Raw genomic sequence first — 19199 nt, 5'->3', positions numbered from 1 at the left:
GCAAAGGGCCGTCTCCACAAATGCATTTGAAGGATTCAGTTTGCTTTTCCTAGAAGTGACGCTATCGGCCAATTGTGGTGATTGCTCAATCGGCCCCAGCATGCTGCCCTCCAGACACTTTACGCTCCAACACCCAGTCGGCCCCATTCAGCTCAGCTGTATGGCACTGGGGTTGATGGGAGCATGGGGCTGAGTTGGAGTCGAAAGCTTAGCAAACAGCTGCTTCAGACAGCTCCGATTTGGAGAGAAACCTCTCTATCCAAGTAAGCAAGCAAGCAAACAAATGGATTAATGTTAGACGGGTCGGGGGAAGGGAAACATTTTCCTCCCCATTTTCCTCTTGAAGCTGCAACTGGTGGAGAACGCAGGCATCCCACATAAACCCTGTGGCTTGTGGTTTCTGAGGCATGTTCAGGAGGGGTAGATGTGCGAGGGAGGCCTGGGGCAGATGGCAGGATGAGAATGGACCTCTTTCCTCCCCACCGGAGAATAAATGTGGAGCAGAATTCAATCCCGTTCACATTTAAAAGGTGAACTTAATTGGCATACTCTTAAATGCTGTGTTGTACCCAATTCTGGTGCCACTCTGAGCAGACCCAGTGAAGTCAATGGATAGGACTAACAGGTTCATCAATTTCAAAGGGTCTGCTCTGAGGAGAACTTAAGTTGGACACAGCCCAGCATGCAACCACCCATCAAAGTACGCACTCCTCTGAATTTCGCAGTGCAGCTGTCCAGCTAAGCAGTATATATAAAAACACGCACGCCAGCCTAAATTGAGGCTACGACTGCATGTATGATTGAAAACCATGTACAAAAATGCACTGCATTAGGGAAATTATTGCTTTGCAATTTAGATCAAACTGGTTTAAAAAAACAAAAGAAGTGTGTACAGTTGTACCTTGGTTTTTGAACAGCTTAGTTCTCAAACGTTTTGGCTCCCAAATGTCTGATGGGGCTTCCACGGCTTCCATTTGGCTGAAGGAGCTTCCTGCAGCCAATCATAAGCCGAGCTTTGGTTTTCGAATGTTTTGGAAGTTGAATAGGACTTCCGGAATTGATACTGTTTGACTTCTAAGGTACGACTGTATTGGGAGAAATCTGCACTCAAATACTGATGAATTTTAATGTGGAATTTAAAAAATAAATTACAAACTGGTATAGAGAACTGAACTTAAAAACTGGAAAAAATGACAAATTGAAAGTGACAAATCTGCCCATCCTTGCCAGAGAACCAGAAGGACAGGAAGTGTAAAATGGAGAGGCGGGGATTGTGTCCAGTGCTAGCCCTACTCAGAATAGACTCACTGAAGTTAAAGGACATAACCAACTTAGGTCTATTGGTTCCAATGGCTCTACTCTGAGTATGCTTAGTTGGAAGCAACAAAGAGACAGAAATCAGCTAGGAAATGGAGGGGGAAGCAAAAGAGGCCAAGGAGAGGCTAGTGCAGAGGGCTACCTGTTGGAGCTCCTGGATCCGCCGCTGGAGAACCTCCAGGCTGTCACCTTGGAAGTGGAAGAAGCCAAAGACGGAGAGAGCCTATCCAGGGGAGGAGGAAGAAAGAAAGAGAGGAAGGGAGCAGGAGAGGGGAGCCCAGAGGAGACAGAAGGAAGAGGAAGAGAGTGAAGGGAGGAAGGAAGGAAGGATCTCGTGGCCTGGCCTAAGTCCCTGCCAGGAACAAGCTCCCACAAATTCCAGGAGACAAAAGTTGAACAGTGACAAAGTCAGCGAAGGATGGGATGCTGGGCAGGTTGTACAGCTCAAGTATTTGGGAACACAGTGTTATAAGAATTCTACGGTCTCAAATATAAACTGAATGTTCATGAATGTACAAGGCAAACATAATAATAATAATAATAATAATAATAATAATAATAATAATAATAATAATAATAATAATTATTATTATTATTATTATTATTATTATTATTATTATTATTATTTATACCCCACCCATCTGGCTAGGCTTCCTCAGCCACTCTGGCGGCTTCCAACAAAATATTAAAATACATTTAATATATAAACCATGTGTCTGAAATAGTACAGGAGAGCAATCCTGAAGCCATTTTAACTCCCCCAGTGACTTCAAATATTCCTCTGCAGTAAGGGAGGAAAATGGGGAAAGCCTTTCCATTGTCTTTTGCTTACAAATCCTGTCTTAAGGGTGTATTTGTGTACTAATAGGGCAAGCCTCCAACTTGGACTCAGGAACTAAACTATTAACCATCACAAAAGAATGGCCAGGCTACCCAAGTAAAGCAATCAGTGACCACTGTCAGGTATCCTGGCAAACAGGATTTCTGTTGTAGACTGCCTCTTTCTGTGATGTATGTACCGTATTTTTCGCACCATAGGACGCACCGGACAATAGGACGCACCTTGTTTTAGAGGGGGGAGAACAAGGGAAAAAAATTCTTCTGCTCTCTGCCCAGCGCCCCTTCAGCGAAGCGGCAGGAGGCTCTGCGCAGAGAGTGGGAGAATTTTCCCCCTTTTGTTTTCCCGTTCTAAAACAAGGTGCCGTTTAAGGTGTGTTCAGGCGGCTACCTTGGAAGCCTGGAGAGCGAGAGGGGTCGGTGCGCACCGACCCCTCTCGCTCTCCAGGCTTCAGGTTCCTTTCGACCTGCTCTTTGGGGCTGGCGGGGGAAGCCCACCACCAGCCCCAAAGAGCAGGTCAGGGAGCAGCGGCCATAGGCGCGCGTCACCTCTCCAGCCGGGAGAGGGTCGCGGGGGGCTGCTTTAGCCCCGTGCGTGCTCTCCCGGCTGGAGAGGTGACGCGCGCCTATGGAGGCTCCTGCCATAGGCGCGCGTCACTTCTCCAGCTGGGAGAGGGTCGCGGGGGGCTGCTTTAGCCCCGTGCGTGCTCTCCCGGCTGGAGAGGTGACGAGCGCCTATGGAGGCTCCTGCCATAGGCGCGCGTCACCTCTCAGGCCAGGAGAGGGTCGCGGGGGGCTGCTTTAGCCCCGTGCGTGCTCTCCTGGCTGGAGAGGTGACGCGCGCCTATGGAGGCTCCTGCCATAGGCGCGGATCACTTCTCCAGCTGGGAGAGGGTCGCGGGGGGCTGCTTTAGCCCCGTGCGTGCTCTCCCGGCTGGAGAGGTGACGCGCGCCTATGGAGGCTCCTGCCATAGGCGTGCGTCACCTCTCCAGCCAGGAGAGGGTCGCGGGGGGCTGCTTTAGCCCCGTGCGTGCTCTCCCGGCTGGAGAGGTGACGCGTGCCTATGGCAGGAGCCTCCATAGCCGAGCGTCACCTCTCCAGCCGGGAGAGCACGCGCGGGGCTAAAGCAGCCCCCCGCAACCGTCTCCCGGCTGGAGACGCGGGGCTGGGGCGGGGGAAGCCCGAGCTTCCCCCTCCCCCAGAACGGGACCCAGAGCCATGCCGAAGCTGCGCGCAGCTTTGGCATCGCTCTGGGAGCTTTCGGGGCTGGGGGAGGAGGAAGCCCTCCGCCAGCCTCCAAACCAGGTCGGGAGACAGCGGGAGGGCGCGCTGCGCCTCCCAGCTGTCCCCGGAGCTTGCGGGGCAGGCAGCGGGGAGAAGCGCTCTTCTCCCCGCGGCCCGCCTGCAGATCAGGTCCGGGGACAGAGGGAGGACGCGCTGCGCCTCCCAGCTGTCCCCGGAGCTTGCGGGGCAGGCAGCGGGGAGAAGCGCTCTTCTCCCCGTCGCCCGCCTGCAGATCAGGTCCGGGGACAGAGGGAGGACGCGCTGCGCCTCCCAGCTGTCCCCGGAGCTTGCGGGGCAGGCAGCGGGGAGAAGCGCTCTTCTCCCCGTCGCCCGCCTGCAGATCAGGTCCGGGGACAGAGGGAGGACGCGCTGCGCCTCCCAGCTGTCCCCGGAGCTTGCGGGGCAGGCAGCAGGGAGAAGCGCTCTTCTCCCCGTTGCCCGCCTGCAGATCAGGTCCGGGGACAGAGGGAGGACGCGCTGCGCCTCCCAGCTGTCCCCGGAGCTTGCGGGGCAGGCGGTGGGGAGAAGCGCTCTTCTCCCCGTCACCCGCCTGCAGATCAGGTCCGGGGACAGAGGGAGGACGCGCTGCGCCTCCCAGCTGTCCCCGGAGCTTGCGGGGCAGGCGGCGGGGAGAAGCGCTCTTCTCCCCGCGGCCCGCCTGCAGATCAGGTCCGGGGACAGAGGGAGGACGCGCTGCGCCTCCCAGCTGTCCCCGGAGCTTGCGGGGCAGGCAGCGGGGAGAAGCGCTCTTCTCCCCGTCGTCCGCCTGCAGATCAGGTCCGGGGACAGAGGGAGGACGCGCTGCGCCTCCCAGCTGTCCCCGGAGCTTGCGGGGCAGGCAGCGGGGAGAAGCGCTCTTCTCCCCGTCGCCCGCCTGCAGATCAGGTCCAGGGACAGAGGGAGGACGCGCTGCGCCTCCCAGCTGTCCCCGGAGCTTGCGGGGCTGGCGGCCGGGAGAAGCACGCGTCTCCCCGCCGTCAGCCTCCAAACCACATCGGAAGACAGCGGGATGGTGGTGTTCCGCCTCCCCGCTGTCCCCCGACCTTGTGGGACTGGCGCTGCGGCTCTCCTGAAGCCTGGAGAGTGAGAGTGGTCCGTGCGCACCGACCCCTCTCGCTCTCCAGCTTCAGCGAAAGCCTGTATTCGCACCATAGGACGCACACACATTTCCCCTTCATTTTTGGAGGGGAAAAAGTGCGTCCTATGGTGCGAAAAATACGGTATGTATGATGTTTTAGGCCGTGGTCTTGAGCTACAAGGTGGGCAATTTCAAAACTCTTTATAGGGGCTTGCACACCGTTGTTCAGAGTTCTCCTCCCTCCTGCGTGTGGTGAGTGGGGACCCTGTTGCAACAGTTGAATAAAGATCAGGTTTCTCAATATTCTCTGGTTGGCCTCTGTTATTTTCTCCTACAGATAGGGAACCCACTTAAGGACTCTATATGGGCTCCTGGATACCTCATAAGGGAAAAGGAGAAGTTTTTTCTTATAACAGGTACTTAGATGGTACACTTGTTCAATGTAACGTGAGAACATCCCTACTGTAACTTCTCAAAAGTGTGCCCTGTCTGCGGTCCTGCGTACACGCTCACCGAAACATGCAACTAGGCGAGCACAATCCCTTGCAAATGTGTAGAGCTGGCTTCTATGCGAAGGAGTAGCGAGGAACAAGAGTAGCCTTAGGCACGTGCAGAGTGCCTTTGCTTCACGGCTGAGTAAGGGCAGACAACCCTAAGATGAAGCACCATTAGGGCTTTTATTTTGGAGCAGGGGGGACGGCTTCCAGCTAACATCATCTGCCTCTCCCATCCTGGGCCCCTTTTTCCTCTCCTCCTTGAATCCCCTTTGACACTGACATTTTCAGTGGTGGGGAGGCCTAGAGAAGCCCATCGCCCCCTATTCTTCCAAAACTCACCTGTGGGGGCAAGCGGCCGCCTTCTTTTTCCCAGGTGATGGTGGCAGCAGGGGAGCCTCCAGCTCGGCAGTAAAGCCTCACGGTGCTCCCTTCGTGGACCTCTGTCCGTTCTGGGCTCACCTGCACTTGCGGGATGCTGGCACCTGAGGAAGAGCAGAGCGGCAGGTGAACCCACCTCTTCCCCTCCAATTCCCCCCCCCCCAGCTCCTCTTGACCTGGCCTAGGGAAGGGAGGGACCCCCCCCCCAAGATACTTGACAGAGATGGCTGCCAGGTGGATTTGATTTAAATCAAATCGATTTAAATCACTAGTTAGTAAGACTTGATTTAAATCAGTCATAGGCAAACTTGGGCCCTCCAGATGTTTTGGGACTACAACTCCCATCATCCCTAGCTAACAGGACCAATGGTCAGGGATAATGGGAGTTGTAGTCCCAAAACATCTGGAGGGCCGAGTTTGCCTATGCCCGATTTAAATCTTTTTTTAAAAAAAAAATAGAAAGACTCATTTTTGTTGGTATCATCTTAATATTGAAAACCAAATGAAGGTTTCATTTTTGGAATAATAAATTATCAGAGTAGTTTTTACAGTTATATCAAAAATTACTGATTTGGTTATACTATTAGACAGTGGTTTTTTTCTGGGGATACGCAGGGGTACACATACATTTTGTGAATTTTTGTCCATTTTGTCCATTTACTGTATTTCTTTTTCCTGATTTGAACTATAAAATGGTGATTTTTCTTGAGTCAAAATGAGAGTACCCCCTAAACATTTTTTTGGGGTGGTAGGACTGCTATTAGAAATAAATAGACTGATAACGATGAAATTATTGTGAGGTTTAATAACTGTTTATATTTGGACAACTTTTCTGCTGTACTTCATCAGAAGGAGAAAAATAACCATTTCCTTAATAACAATTTAAACAATTTATTTAACTAAAATAATAACATTATAGCAGATGCATCCATGGTTGTTAACTGATGTGGTTCAACAATTTAAAAAAAAACTTAGACTGAGTTTTAGCACACATGAAAAACTTTTTAAAAATCCTCACTTCCTGATGAATAGCCTTTGGACTATAATGTAACTTAATTGGAAAACTATCTTTAGATAGGTTTTTCTTCCAAAAGCATTCTATTTTAAAAATGTAATGATTTAAATTTTTAAAAATCTGATTTTTTTAAAAAAAACCTTTTTTTTAATCATTTATTTTTAGCCACCCTGATGGCTGCCCTTTCTGTCAATGAAGCCAGAGCGGCAAAAGGGCTTCTTTTCTCTGCCCACCACTAGGCAATATTATTAGCAGTGCTGGCTCCAGACTCCCCACCAACTTGGGTGACTTTAAAAGAAGATTAGACACATGGAGGAGGATAACATTATCAGTGGCTGAACAAGGTGGGTTCCCTTTGGCCTGACCTGGGAGCAGGAGGACTATCTCCACCTGCAAGGGCACATTCGGCACCCCCAGAGACGGGTCAAATGGGTGCCACCCACTTCTCGCCCGGGCACAACGTACTGTGTACTTGTAAGAAGGCACGGGCCATATGTTGTCCGGCGCTATTCCGCACACGGCACAAATACTGGGCTTCGTCGGAAGGCTCCGCTGCCGGGAAGCGCAGGATCCCACCCTGGATGACGGCTTTGGAGGAGATGACGCCCCCTTGTCCACCTGATAGAGAGAAGAAGAAGAAGAAGAAGTGTTTAGACTTGATATCCCGCCTTTCACTTCCCTTAAGGCAGGGATGGCCAAACTCAGCCCTCCAGATGTTTTGGGACTACAACTCCCATCATCCCTAGCTAACAGGACCAGTTGTCAGGGATGATGAGAATTGCAGTCCAAAAACTTCTGGAGGGCTGAGTTTGGCCATGCCTACAAACAGCTAAAAAGGGACGTGGGTGGCACTGTGAGTTAAACCACAGAGCCTAGGGCTTGCCGATCAGAAGGTCGGCGGTTTGAATCCCCGCGACGGGGTGAGCTCCCGTTATTCGGTCCCTGCTGCTGCCAACCTAGGAGTTCGAAAGCACGTCAAAGTGCAAGTAGATAAATAGGTACCGCTCTGGCAGGAAGGTAAACGGCGTTTCTGTGTGCTGCTCTGGTTCGCCAGAAGAGGCTTAGTCATGCTGGCCACATGACCTGGAAGCTGTCTGCGGACAAACGCCGGCTCCCTTGGCCAGTAAAGCGAGATGAGCGCGCAACCCCGGAGTCGGTCACGACTGGAACTACTCAGGGGTCCCTTTACCTTTACAAGCAGCTAACAATCTCCTTTTCCCTTCCTCCCCCACAACAAACACTCTGAGAGGTGAGTGAGGCTGAGAGACTTCAGAGAAGTGTGACTAGCCCAAGGTCACCCAGCAGCTGCATGTGGAGGAGCTGTGAATCGAACCCGGTTCACCAGATTACGAGTCCATTGCTCTTAACTACTACAACCACACTGGCTCTCAGAGGAGATAGAGGAGTTATTATTTTTTCCCCAATTTGTTATGGATCACTTACAATACTCTTTTACCCTTTTACAAGTCCAGGTCCCCTGGAAAATTCCTGGGGATGCCTGACGGAAGGTGACCTTTCAGAGACGGGGGCCACGGCGTCACCTAGCAGGAAGCTTACCAATCCACTCCACCGTGGGCTCTGGGCTCCCGGTAGCGATGCAGCGGAACTCGGCCGCTTGTCCTGGCTGGACGCTCAGCTGCGAGGGCTCAATGGTGGCCATGGGGTGGACCGCGGGTCCAGCTAAATTGGGGAGAGGAAAGTTTAAGGCGGCTCTGGGAAGCCGGAGTGGGAGTCCATGCTGGTGGCCATTTCAGAACAGCGATGGAGAAAGGCTTGTGTGCTGTGCCCTCAAGAATCAGGAAAGGAACTGAGCATGCACAAGCAAATGGATGTCACCCTAGACATGAAGTATGCATGATGCTGATGACTGTAGCGCAGGGTGGTGGGTGGGTGTAGGAAACAGGAGTGTCAACAACCCATCACACATGCCATCAAAACCCATGCAGAAGAGGAGGAGAAAGAGGTGGAAAGGACTCCAGTGTGAGGGTATGAAACCGAAACCTTGCAGCGATGGACAATGGGGCATGCAAGTGGGGCCCAAAACCGACTTACAGGGCCTGTGGCCTTCTACCACTTCTACAGGTCCGTAGAACATCTGGGTCTTGGACGGAGCTGCGGGCGAGGGAGAGGGACGTGAAAACCAGGCCCAGGGAGGATGAGGGCCTGGCCAATGGCAGGGACCCCCGGGCACCCAAGGGATCGTTTTCCAGAGCTGGAGATCTTTGCCCAGTGGATCAGAAATGGATTGTCCCTGGAGATGTACCATATTGTCCTGAATATAAGCCACACCTTTTTTCCCCCCAAATTCCGACCGTGAAAAGTTAAAGTGCGGCTCAAATTCATGACCTTACAAAAACTGGCTTTTACGGTCACGCTGTAGGATTTCCTTCTACACTTGCCATTTACTGGTGTGAATGCCTGTGGAATTTTAAGGGAGGTGCTTATATTTGGGTATTGTCTTTTTTCTCTCCTGCCCCCCCTTGAATTTTAAAGGTGCGGCTTATTTGTGGGTGCGGCTTATATGTGGGCCAATACGGTATGTTGGGGGCAGAACAAGGGACCCTCTGCATGCAAAGCAGCAGCTCTGCCACAGAGCTACTGCCTCACACTAAAACTAAAGAAAGCCTCTGGTCCCCGTGGTACTGAGAAAGTCAGGAACAGGATCTAAGTTAAGGTCCACCTAGCTCGGTATTGTCTACACTGGTTGGCAGCAGCTCTCCAAGTTTTCAGATGGGGATCCTTTCCCCCAGCCCTACCTGGAGACGCAGCCCAGGACGGAACGTGGGACCTTCTGCATGCCAAGCAGCTGCTCTAGAACTCAGCCATAATCCCTTCCCTTCAGACCCGGGACCGCAGGGAGCAGTCTTCTACGGAGCCCCTCCAGCTCAGTATTGTCTGCACTGACTGGCAGAGGCTCTCCTGGCTTCCGAGCAGGAGAAAGGAGGTGAATGGACCTCTCTGATCCCACCGCCTGAACCCCCAACTCCCATTACCCCCAAGAAGCAACAGGTGGGAGCCATCTTTCGTGACATTTTGGCAGAGATGAGCGTGCTCAGTTGCCGTGTGCCCAGGGCTACAAAAGCAGCCTGTGGCCAGGTGGGCAAGGGTTGGGTGTGGTGTTAAGCCACGATCTGGCTGTGCCTGCAGCCTCGGAGCACCCTGAGCATGCAGCCCCCTTTCTCCGTCCCTACCTTGCACGTAGAGGGTGGCGACCCCTTCGTCCATGTCGAACATGTTGGACCCTGTGCAGACGTAGATCCCGGCATCCTCTGGTTGGACGTTGCGTATGGTGAGGATCCCATTGAAGTCCATGGCCCGGCTGGGCAGCTTCCCATTGTTCTGGCGTGTCCATACCAGGGTGTAGGCAGGAGACTGGGGGTGGGCAGCCAGGGGAGGAGAGAGTTGGGACTCCAAAGACAGGCAGCTTTTCAACAGGTAGCGTTACCTCTCCACCAGCCTCCTACCCCCCCACCCCGGCTTTTGACACCAGAGATGTGAGTAATAAATTAAACGATGATAATGAAAATAATAGTAATGATAACGATAAAAAGAATAACAATGCACATTTGTTTTTAATGTGCACTTCCATACAAGAATTTGTTTTTCAACATGCAACATGTATAGGGACATTTCTTTAAATGTGTTGAATGAAATTTGTATGTCGCTCGATTATAAGAAAACCTCTACAAGTGGTTTTAAAAAAATATGGAAGAAAATATTAGAACTCTCCACTGGAAACATTAACAGGTATGTAAGAATATTCAAGATATTTTTTTTAAAAAGTTAAAGGACCTCTGGATGATTAAGACCAGTCAAAGGCAATTATGGGGTTGCGGAGCTCTTCTCACTTTCAGGCTGAGGGAGCCGGCATTTATCCACAGACAGCTTTCTGGGTCATGTGGCCAGCATGACTAAACCGCTTCTGGCGCAACAGGACACCGCGACAGAAACCAGAGCGCATGAAAATACCGTTTACCTTTCCGCTGAAGAGCTACCTATTTATCTACTTGCACCGGTGTGCTTTCGAACTGCTAGGCTGGCAGAAGCTACGACAGAGCAACGGGAGCTCACCCCGTCGCAGGGATTCGAACTGCCGGTGGTTTAGACCACAGTGCCAAATCAATGGTAGCTAATAAGAACTAAAACACACATAGTTTGAGGTGTCTGGAGAGGTTTGCCTGAACAGCAATGCTTTTAGCAGGTGCCAAAAAGGGCACAGCAAAGGCATTTGCCTGATGTCAATAGGCAGGGAATTGCAAAGTACAAGTGCTGTCACATTAAAATGCTGATTTCTTGTTAGAATTCCTGCTCCGTGATTGCAGTCATGGGATTTTTGTCTATCACATGACGGTGTATGTTTTGACTGCACAGAGTGGGAAGTGACGGAGACAGGATGTTTTGTGTTACTGTGTTCCGTGAAGTGGGACTATTGTCCTTTCTCTTTGCTGTCTGATGCTAGAGAGAGAGGGAGCCATGTTGCAGTGCTCCATGTGTGTTTATATGTAAATAAAGTAGATTAGCCAAAATGCTGAGTTGCTAAGGTCTCTCACGCAAGTTGCGAAGACTCCGCAGATCCCTAAGTGTGCCGATGTCTGTTGGCATCGGTCGCTGTGATGTTCGGGCTGAAGAAAGATTTTTAAGCTCCCGAACGAACAACCAGGAGGGAGAGAACATGCCAGTCGGGCATGTGTCTCTACCAGGATCCTACTCGAGTGTAAGACGAGCTCCTGACAATTCTTACAAGTGCGGAATGAGGATTGAGTCGTTAAATGAGGTAGGGTGAGAACCGTGTATGCCACCGGGAGCTCTTTGAAGCAAAAGGTGGGATGTACAGGAACGCAAGCAAGCAAATGAGCACACGAAGGCCAAAGGGGCTCACCTTGCTCTTGGCTGTGCAGACAAAGGTGACGTCTCCCCCTGGCTTCACGCTCTGCACCTTCTGCTCCTCCACGGTCACTGTGATGGGCTTGCTGGGGCCTTCTGCAGAAGCAGAGAGAGAGAGATGCACAAAAGACTCCCTCGTGGCCTTCTCCTTGCCAAGATCCGTCCCCTTCCTTGGATGCTGTCTCACTTCCTCTCCCCAGTCCCGTTTCTGGAATCCTCTCCCCAAGGAAATGTGCCAGGTGCCACCGCTGACAACTTGCCTATTTCCCCCAGCCTTTGGCAGCAAAGGGAGCCTCGGACGTGGTCCGTTTAGTGGGGAGGAGTTATGCTAAATAGAAGAGCCCTCTCGACTCCTGCGGCTCCCATCAAGCGGCACCCACCCCTTCCTGCCCCAATCTCAAGCTCTGCACCTTTACAAGCTCTTCCCAGCGAAGGAAGTTCACTCCTAGCAAGAAGGTGTGTCTCACCTGTGACGACCACCTCAGCACGGCTGGCATTGCTGAACTGCAGGTTCCGGCATGTGCAGATGTAGACGCCGGCTTCGGAGGGCTGGATGTTGGGGAAGTGGAGCTCCAGTCCTGGGGAGGAAATCAAGGGAGATGGAGACGAGCTGGAAGGTTTCCCAGGGGTCAGCTAGTTCAACCCCCCTGTAGGCCCTTCTTTTTTCCTATTATTATTCAAAGTAATAATCATATCTGAAGACTATTAAAGTTTTTAATGTTTGATGACTTATTATGTTTTTAATATTCTGTTGTGAACTGCCCAGAGTGGCTAGGGAAGCCAAGCCAGATGGGCAGGGTATAAATTATTATTATTATTATTATTATTATTATTATTATTATTATTATTATTATTCATAAATAAGAATAAAAATGTGCACCGCACCACTGAGACTGTTCCATTGTAACTATCCAACCTCCCAAAATTTCAACACCTCTTGCAATGGTTTGACCCCTCTCTGTTTTAACATTACAAATTCTACAAACATATCTTCCACATCTCATCAAAATCATTTCTCCTGCATATTCCCCCTCTTACCTTAATGGCACATGTCAATTTATCATTAATAGCTCTATCCCACACACCTCTTTATACCATCTTTCCATTTTATATTCTGCTTGCCCCTTCCACTTCCTAGCTATAATAATTCATACAGCTGTCAATAAATTTGTGAGCAAGTCCTTCATAGCCTGCAAACCTTCCACCCCATCGTAAATGGATAATAATGCTACCTCTGGACTTTCGGTCAGCTTTAACCCAGTGATTTCTGTTATCTCCTTAAACACCCTTTCCCAGAAAAATTGTACATAATTTACAGAAGGCTGTCTTTGGGAGGGAGTCTGTGCGTAAGTGTTACGGTGGGTAAGGAGGGGACACACATACAATTCTCCACTGAGGCAGCGTATGAATGAAGGTAGCCATCTTCCTTTTAAGCAAGACCGAGCGGCTCAGAATTTATTCATTTACCAAGCCAGGAGAAAGTTTCCACCCTCCCCCTGAAAACCTGATGGTAACGATCAGGCTGCTGCCAGCGACTCCCAGCTGGTTGCCCGGGAACGTACAAAGACAAGGGAATGTTTCTTGCCGTCCACTTTTTATTCCATATCTACAGAGAGAGGCTATAGAACCTAGCCTCTTGGATAATGGCGTTGTCCTGAGTGAATCTCCACCCCCCATCTCTCCCACTTCCTCATTCGTCACTTCTATGGGTGCTGCTATGTGACCTCAGCCTTTGAGCTCTTTGCTCCCCTACTTTCAAGGTCCGCCGGGTTCTGGGAGGGGAAGTCCGGAATGCTTTCTAAAGACACTGTGTCCATCAGCTGTCGCCCCCCTGGCGCTTCCTCTTCCACCTCCTCCTCTCACATTATTTCCCAACTTTTCGCCTCATCTGCCTCTGAGCGGCAACCTCCCTCAAACTCCTGTTGTGAATCTGAACTGCCGTCCTCTTCCTTCTCCCTCAAACAGTCAAGCTGGGGAGGCTGTCTCAACCATTCCGCCTCTGCCCAGTCCCTGACAGTAACCCACCTTGCTGCCTGCGCTGGGTGGTGCTGGGCACCGGGCGCCCGTCTTCGCGGGACCAGTAGAAATAGTGTGGTGGAGCCCCGCTGACGTGGCAACGCAGGGTCACCTCGCTGCCTTGCGAGACGGCGGTCCGCGGAGGGTGGACTTGCACAACGAGGCCTGGCTGGTCTGGAGTACCTGCGGAGTTGAGAAGGGTTCAGATGAGGGCAGCCAAAATGATGGAAGGGATGGGGCTGTTAGAATTCCTGCTCCATGATTGCAGTCATGGGATTGTCTTTCACATGACGGTATATGTTTTGACTCCACAGAGTGGGAAGTGACGGAGACAGGATGTTTGTGTTACTGTGTTCTGTGAAGTGGGACTATTGTCCTTTGTTCTTTTTCTCTTTGCTGTCTGATGCTAGAGAGAGAGAGGGAGCCATGTTGCAGTGCTCCATGTGTGTTTATATGTAAATAAAGTAGATTAGCCAAAATGCTGAGGTCTGTCACACATGATGCGGAAACTCTGCGGATCCCTAAGTGTGCCGATGTCTGTTGGCATCGGTCGCTGTGATGTTCGGGCAGAAGAAAGCTTATGACGCTCATGAACGAATGACCAGGAGGGAGGAAACATGCCAGTCGGGCATGTGTCCCTGCGAGGGTCCTACTCAAGTGTAGGCTGAACTCCTGACAGGGGCAACCGCTCTAGGAAGAAAGGTTTAGGGATAGAATGGTATGCAGAGATGCATGCCTAGGAGGAAGCTGAGAAAGAAAAGATTTTTCCCAAAAGAAGAACTGTAATTCTAATTCTTTGGGGAATTATAGGGACAGAAACATAAAGAGAAAGAAGGTTCTTTCGATCATATGTGGTGGTCTTGTAGTAAGGTTAAAGCTTACTGGGAAATGATATATAATGAAAAGGATGTTTAAAATAACCTTTTGTTTTTTTAAAAAAACCCAGCTTTTCTATTGGGAATTATAGGGACAGAACCACATAAACTTTATAGAAACTTATTCATGTATACTACTACTGTACAGCGGCAAGAATGTTACTGGACCAAAAATTGAAAGAAGTCCCAGCAAAGAAAGAATGGGTACAAAAACTTATGGCATATGCAGAAATGGCAAAAGTTACTGGAAAAATAAGAAATCAAGATAACAAACTTTTTATAAAATAATGGAAATGGTTTATGGAATATTTACAGATAAATTGTAAACAGATAAGAACACTGGCAGGATTATTGTAATAACCTGAAGTTTTGTAGGAGTATATATTTAAAGTAGATGAATAAATGAGCAAATTGAGTTAATTTGGATATGCAGAAGGTATTAAAAATAAATTTAAGGAACTGCAGAAGGAGGGGGAAGGAAGTCAAGTTTTAAAATGCTGAAATGATTGTAAAATTAGTGAAATGTATAAACCTGAAAAGCATAAACATTTTAAAAAGAGAGAGAGAAAGAAAAGGTTCCCCACCCCACCCCTCTCTCTCAGAACACAAGAACTTGAGTTGAGCCAAAAAGGTTAAATAAGAAGATATGATGCTACGAAATGTGATTACAGTGGACACTCGGGTTGCGAACGTGATCCGTGCGGGATGCACATTCGCAACTGTGATGGGACGATGAGCTGCTTGTGCGTAAAATGCAAGTCCCTCAGAGTTTGATCAGGTTTTCAAACCTCTGCCTGTGACGGAGCCCCTCCAGCATGGCTGCGTCAATCACTAGTAGAATCCGAAAGTGGCTGCTTTCGGAAACGTTTCCAACATAAAAGCTCCTTAACGGAAACACGTCGTCTGGCCTCTCGGCGTGACAGTTTCCGTCGAGGTGTGGGTGTCCCTATAGGAGGTCCTGAGACCTCCCCACTGGTTTCGCTTGAAGCGTCTCTGAGCCATCCCTCCAACTCACTTTCCCTTGGAGTTCTTGCTCGCCCTCTACTGGTTCCCTCTTCCGCTGCTACTGCTCTCTCAACCTCAGGGAGCCTTTGCACCTGCGGCGCTTTAGATGTCAGTTCCCTGACATCCACCTCCCCTCCAGGGCCCCCTTCACCCCCTCCCGTCTCCTCTCCTACTGGCGGTGAGGAGGTAAAACCCCTGAAAGAACCTCCCTCATCTTCCGACGTCGCGAACACTTCCTTCCACTTGTTGCTGTTCCTACTCTCTAGGTACTCTTCGTCATCAGAGTCCACTCCATCTTCCAACTCCGACTCCGCGAACCCTTCCATTTCCTCTTCCTCATCGGTGGTGCCGAAATACTCCCTCCTAAACCTTGCTATAGGCTGAGGTTTCCTCGGGAACCTTTGGTGGAACGTTTCTGTTAAAACCTCGTCATTGACTTCCTCTGCACTTACCCAGGTGTTTTCTGACTCCGGTTCCCCTTCCCACGCCACCAAATACTCCACCTGATTACCCTTCCACCTGGAATCGAGGATTTCCGCTACATGGTTGCGGCGTTCCCTCTCTTCCAAGGCTGGTCCCCTGACGTGCTCCCCTTCACGTCCCCCCCTGTATGGTGACAGTAACGACCTGTGGAACACTGGGTGCAATTTCATGTGGTTGGGTAATCGGAGTTTGAAAGCTACCGGGTTGACCTGCTGAATCACCTCAAAGGGTCCCAATCTTCTGGGCCTCAGTTTCTTACAACCCCCTTTGAACGGCAACCCTTGGGTTGACAACCACACTTGATCCCCCACCCTTATGGTTTCACCTTCCCTTCTGTTCTTGTCTGCCTGCTTCTTATATTGTGCCTTGGCCCTTTCTAAGTTGAGCTGGAGCTGCTGATGGATGGCTTCCATCTCTTCTACAAAATGTTCAGCCGCTGGAACGCTCCATCTCTCCCCTCCTTCCCCTGGAAATGCCCTGGGGTGACACCCGTAATTAGCCAAAAAGGGACTCATCCCTGTGGACACATTCTCCGCATTATTGTAGGCAAATTCTGCCAACGCCAACTTTTCGACCCAATCGTTCTCTCTGTCATTGACATAACACCTAAGATATTGTTGAAGAATGCCATTTGCCCTTTCCGCCTGCCCGTTGGTTTCAGGGTGCCGGGCAGTTGAAAAATTAACTTCCACGTGTAGCAAGCTCATGAGCTTCCTCCAGAACCTGGAAGTAAATTGTTTGCCTCGATCTGAGATCACCCTCGAGGGAGCCCCGTGCAACCTAAAGATATGTTCCACAAACAACTTCGCCGTTTCTTCCGCTGTGACTGCATGTGAGCATGCTACAAAATGGCACATCTTAGTTAACAGGTCTACTACTACCATGATGGCTGTTTTCCCCTTGGACCTTGGCAGATCCGTCATAAAATCTATTGATATCGCTTCCCAAGGCCGTTCTGGTGTGGGTAAAGGTTCTAATAACCCTGCCGGCGCCCTTCTTTCCCCTTTGGTTCGCTGACATTGGTCACACCCTCTTACATACTCCCTTACATCTTCCCTCACCTTAGGCCACCAAAATTCCCTGGTAACCAACCACATGGTTTTGTGTTGCCCAAAATGTCCCGCCGTGGGGCTATCATGCAACTGCTTGAGTACTCTCCCCCTCAATTCACCTTCGGGTATATACAGTGCCCCTTTGTAATACAATGCCCCATTTCTTTCCTCAAAACCTCCGGGGCTCTCGCCCTCCCCCCTGAGACCTCTGAGCTTATCCTGGGCATATTCATCATTTTCCGTTTCCTCCACCAGTTCCCGTTGCCCCACCAGCGCCGCCCCACACACCCAGCGGTCCTCCGGGATGACATGTCTCTCTTCGATCACCCCCTCCCCTTCCCAATATTCTGGTTTGCGTGAGAGCGCATCCGCCCTGACGTTTTCTGGGCCTGGCACATAACAAATCTCAAAGTTAAATTTGGAGAATTCCTGTGCCCATCTCACTTGTCGTTGGTTGAGCACTCGAGCTGTTCTCCAATACTCTAAATTTTTGTGGTCGGTGCACACTTGCACCTTGTGTTGTGCCCCAATTAATAAATGTCTCCACCTCCGGAATGCTTCGTGAATGGCAAGTAGTTCCCTGTCATACACCGTGTAATTCCTCTCGGACTTATTCAGTTTCCGCGAGAAGAATGCACACGGTCTCCACTCCGACGCACTCCTCCCCGGTTGAAGAAGGACCGCCCCTATAGCCCGGTCGGATGCATCTGTTTCCACTCTCATGGGTTTTTGTAAATCCACATGCAGAAGTTGTTCTTCCGAGGCGAAAGCCCTTTTCAGTTCTTCAAAGGCTCGATCCGCCTCCACCGTCCAAACAAATTTCTTCTTGCTGCTGAGGCAGTCGGTGATGGGCGCCGTCAAGTGGGCAAAGTTCTTGATGAACTTCCGATAAAAGTTCCCAAACCCCAAGAATCTTTGCACGTCCTTCTTGGTCTTCGGTGTCTTCCATTCCAGTACCGCTTGAACCTTGCCTGGATCCATGGCCAATCCCTTGTCTGACAAGCGGTACCCCAGGAATTCCACCTCCTTGGTATGAAACTGGCACTTCTCCAGTTTCACCCACAGCTGGTTGGCTTGCAGCCTGCCCAACACTTCTCGAACGTCCCTCACATGCTGTTCCTCATCTTCCGAATACACCAACACGTCGTCTAAAAAGGCCACACAGTTCTTGTAGAGCAAAGGTCCCAGAACGTGGTTTATAAAAGCTTGAAAACAGGCGGAGCCCCCTTGTAGACCGAAGGGCATAACGAGGTATTCAAAGGCTCCCAAAGGGGTAAACATGGTGGTCTTCCATTCATCTCCCTTCCTTATGCGTATCAGATTGTACGCCCCCCGCAGGTCCAGTTTTGTAAAAATCTTTCCCTTCCTTACTCTGGTCAAAATGTCGTCAATTCGGGGCATAGGGAAAGCCAGGGGCTCCGACACTGCATTGAGGGCCCTGAAGTCACACACCAGTCTCGGTTTGTCTGTGTTCTTTTTGTCCACAAAGAACACTGGGCTGCCCCCCACCGCTCGGGACTCTCTGATGAAACCTCGCTTCAAGTTTTTGTCAATGAACTCCCTCAGCTCCTGCATCTCCCTGTCTGACATGGCGTACAGCTTGCCTACTGGGAGTTGGGCCCCTGGGAGTAGGTTGATTTGACAGTCAAAGGGTCTATGCGGTGGCAGTTTGTCTGCTTCCCTTTCGCTGAATACGTTGCTCAGATCTGCGTATTGCGGGGGCACCTTCCCTTTGCCCATCACTTCCATCCCCGTTAGGGTGACTCTGTCTCCTCCCGAGACCTTCCCCTCCTTGCAGTGTTCTAGGCAATGCGCTGACCCAAAGGAGACCACCCTCTGATGCCAGCCCACTAGCGGATCGTGTAGCGCCAGCCAGCTCATCCCCAAAATGATGGGCGCTCCTCCCAGGATGGCCACATTAAACGCTATCTGTTCGGTGTGCCTTGCCACTCTCATTATCATCGGGACAGTCTGTTGGCTAACTTCTCCCCCCAACAGCTCTCTGCCGTCAATCGTAGTCACCTGCAAGGGGTTACTTAAAGGGATGGTCTGTATCTGGTGCTCAGCTGCAAACTCCTTACTCATGAAATTACAGGAGCTGCCTGAATCCAAAAGCGCCTTGACCTTTAGTGGGTGTCCGTTTGGCAGTTCTAGTAACACCTCTATCACTAAAGCAGGTCTGGGAGGTTCTGGCATGGGCACTTTCATTGCTCTTTGGCCTGGCTGCTGTGCCCCGACGGTGGCAGCCAGGCGTTGGCTTTTACTTGCTCCTTGCTTTCCTCTTCCTTTCCCCCAACAGCTCCTGCCATCCCTTGCCATTCCTTTCTTTGTGGGCAGACTCTGGCAAAGTGCCCTGGCTGTTGGCAGAGATAACATCTCTTGGCGCTCTTTCCCTCCTTCTTCCGCCCTTCACTGGGATTTGAAACTGCGCGCGCCCGCGCTGTTCCAACTTCCATCGGCTCTGCCGGCGGGAAAGA

The 19199-nt window shown here is 50.7% G+C and overlaps 1 protein-coding gene across 16 annotated transcripts in view; it reads right to left on the bottom strand.

The window, feature by feature from the left end:
• The window catches only part of HSPG2 (heparan sulfate proteoglycan 2), a 230985-nt gene that overhangs the window by 72263 nt on the left and 139523 nt on the right, over positions 1 to 19199 (bottom strand). For 11 of the 16 annotated variants that reach the window (XM_081923336.1, XM_081923344.1, XM_081923347.1 and 8 more), the window contains 9 exons: positions 13317 to 13490; positions 11759 to 11869; positions 11287 to 11387; positions 9599 to 9779; positions 8460 to 8519; positions 7965 to 8087; positions 6873 to 7025; positions 5354 to 5496; positions 1460 to 1540 (listed from right to left, as the gene is read on the bottom strand). In XM_081923336.1, the coding sequence (XP_081779462.1) occupies positions 1460 to 1540; positions 5354 to 5496; positions 6873 to 7025; positions 7965 to 8087; positions 8460 to 8519; positions 9599 to 9779; positions 11287 to 11387; positions 11759 to 11869; positions 13317 to 13490 (1127 nt within the window). The remainder of the gene's footprint in view (positions 1 to 1459; positions 1541 to 5353; positions 5497 to 6872; positions 7026 to 7964; positions 8088 to 8459; positions 8520 to 9598; positions 9780 to 11286; positions 11388 to 11758; positions 11870 to 13316; positions 13491 to 19199) is intronic. The other 5 variants (XM_081923350.1, XM_081923342.1, XM_081923340.1 and 2 more) reach the window with 3 other exon arrangements.

This window comes from Podarcis melisellensis (genome assembly GCF_964234715.1).
Source record: "Podarcis melisellensis genome assembly, chromosome: 8".
Lineage (NCBI taxonomy): Eukaryota > Metazoa > Chordata > Lepidosauria > Squamata > Lacertidae > Podarcis > Podarcis melisellensis.
Note: the sequence above shows the minus strand (reverse complement) of the source record. Positions and strands in the feature narration are given on the sequence as shown.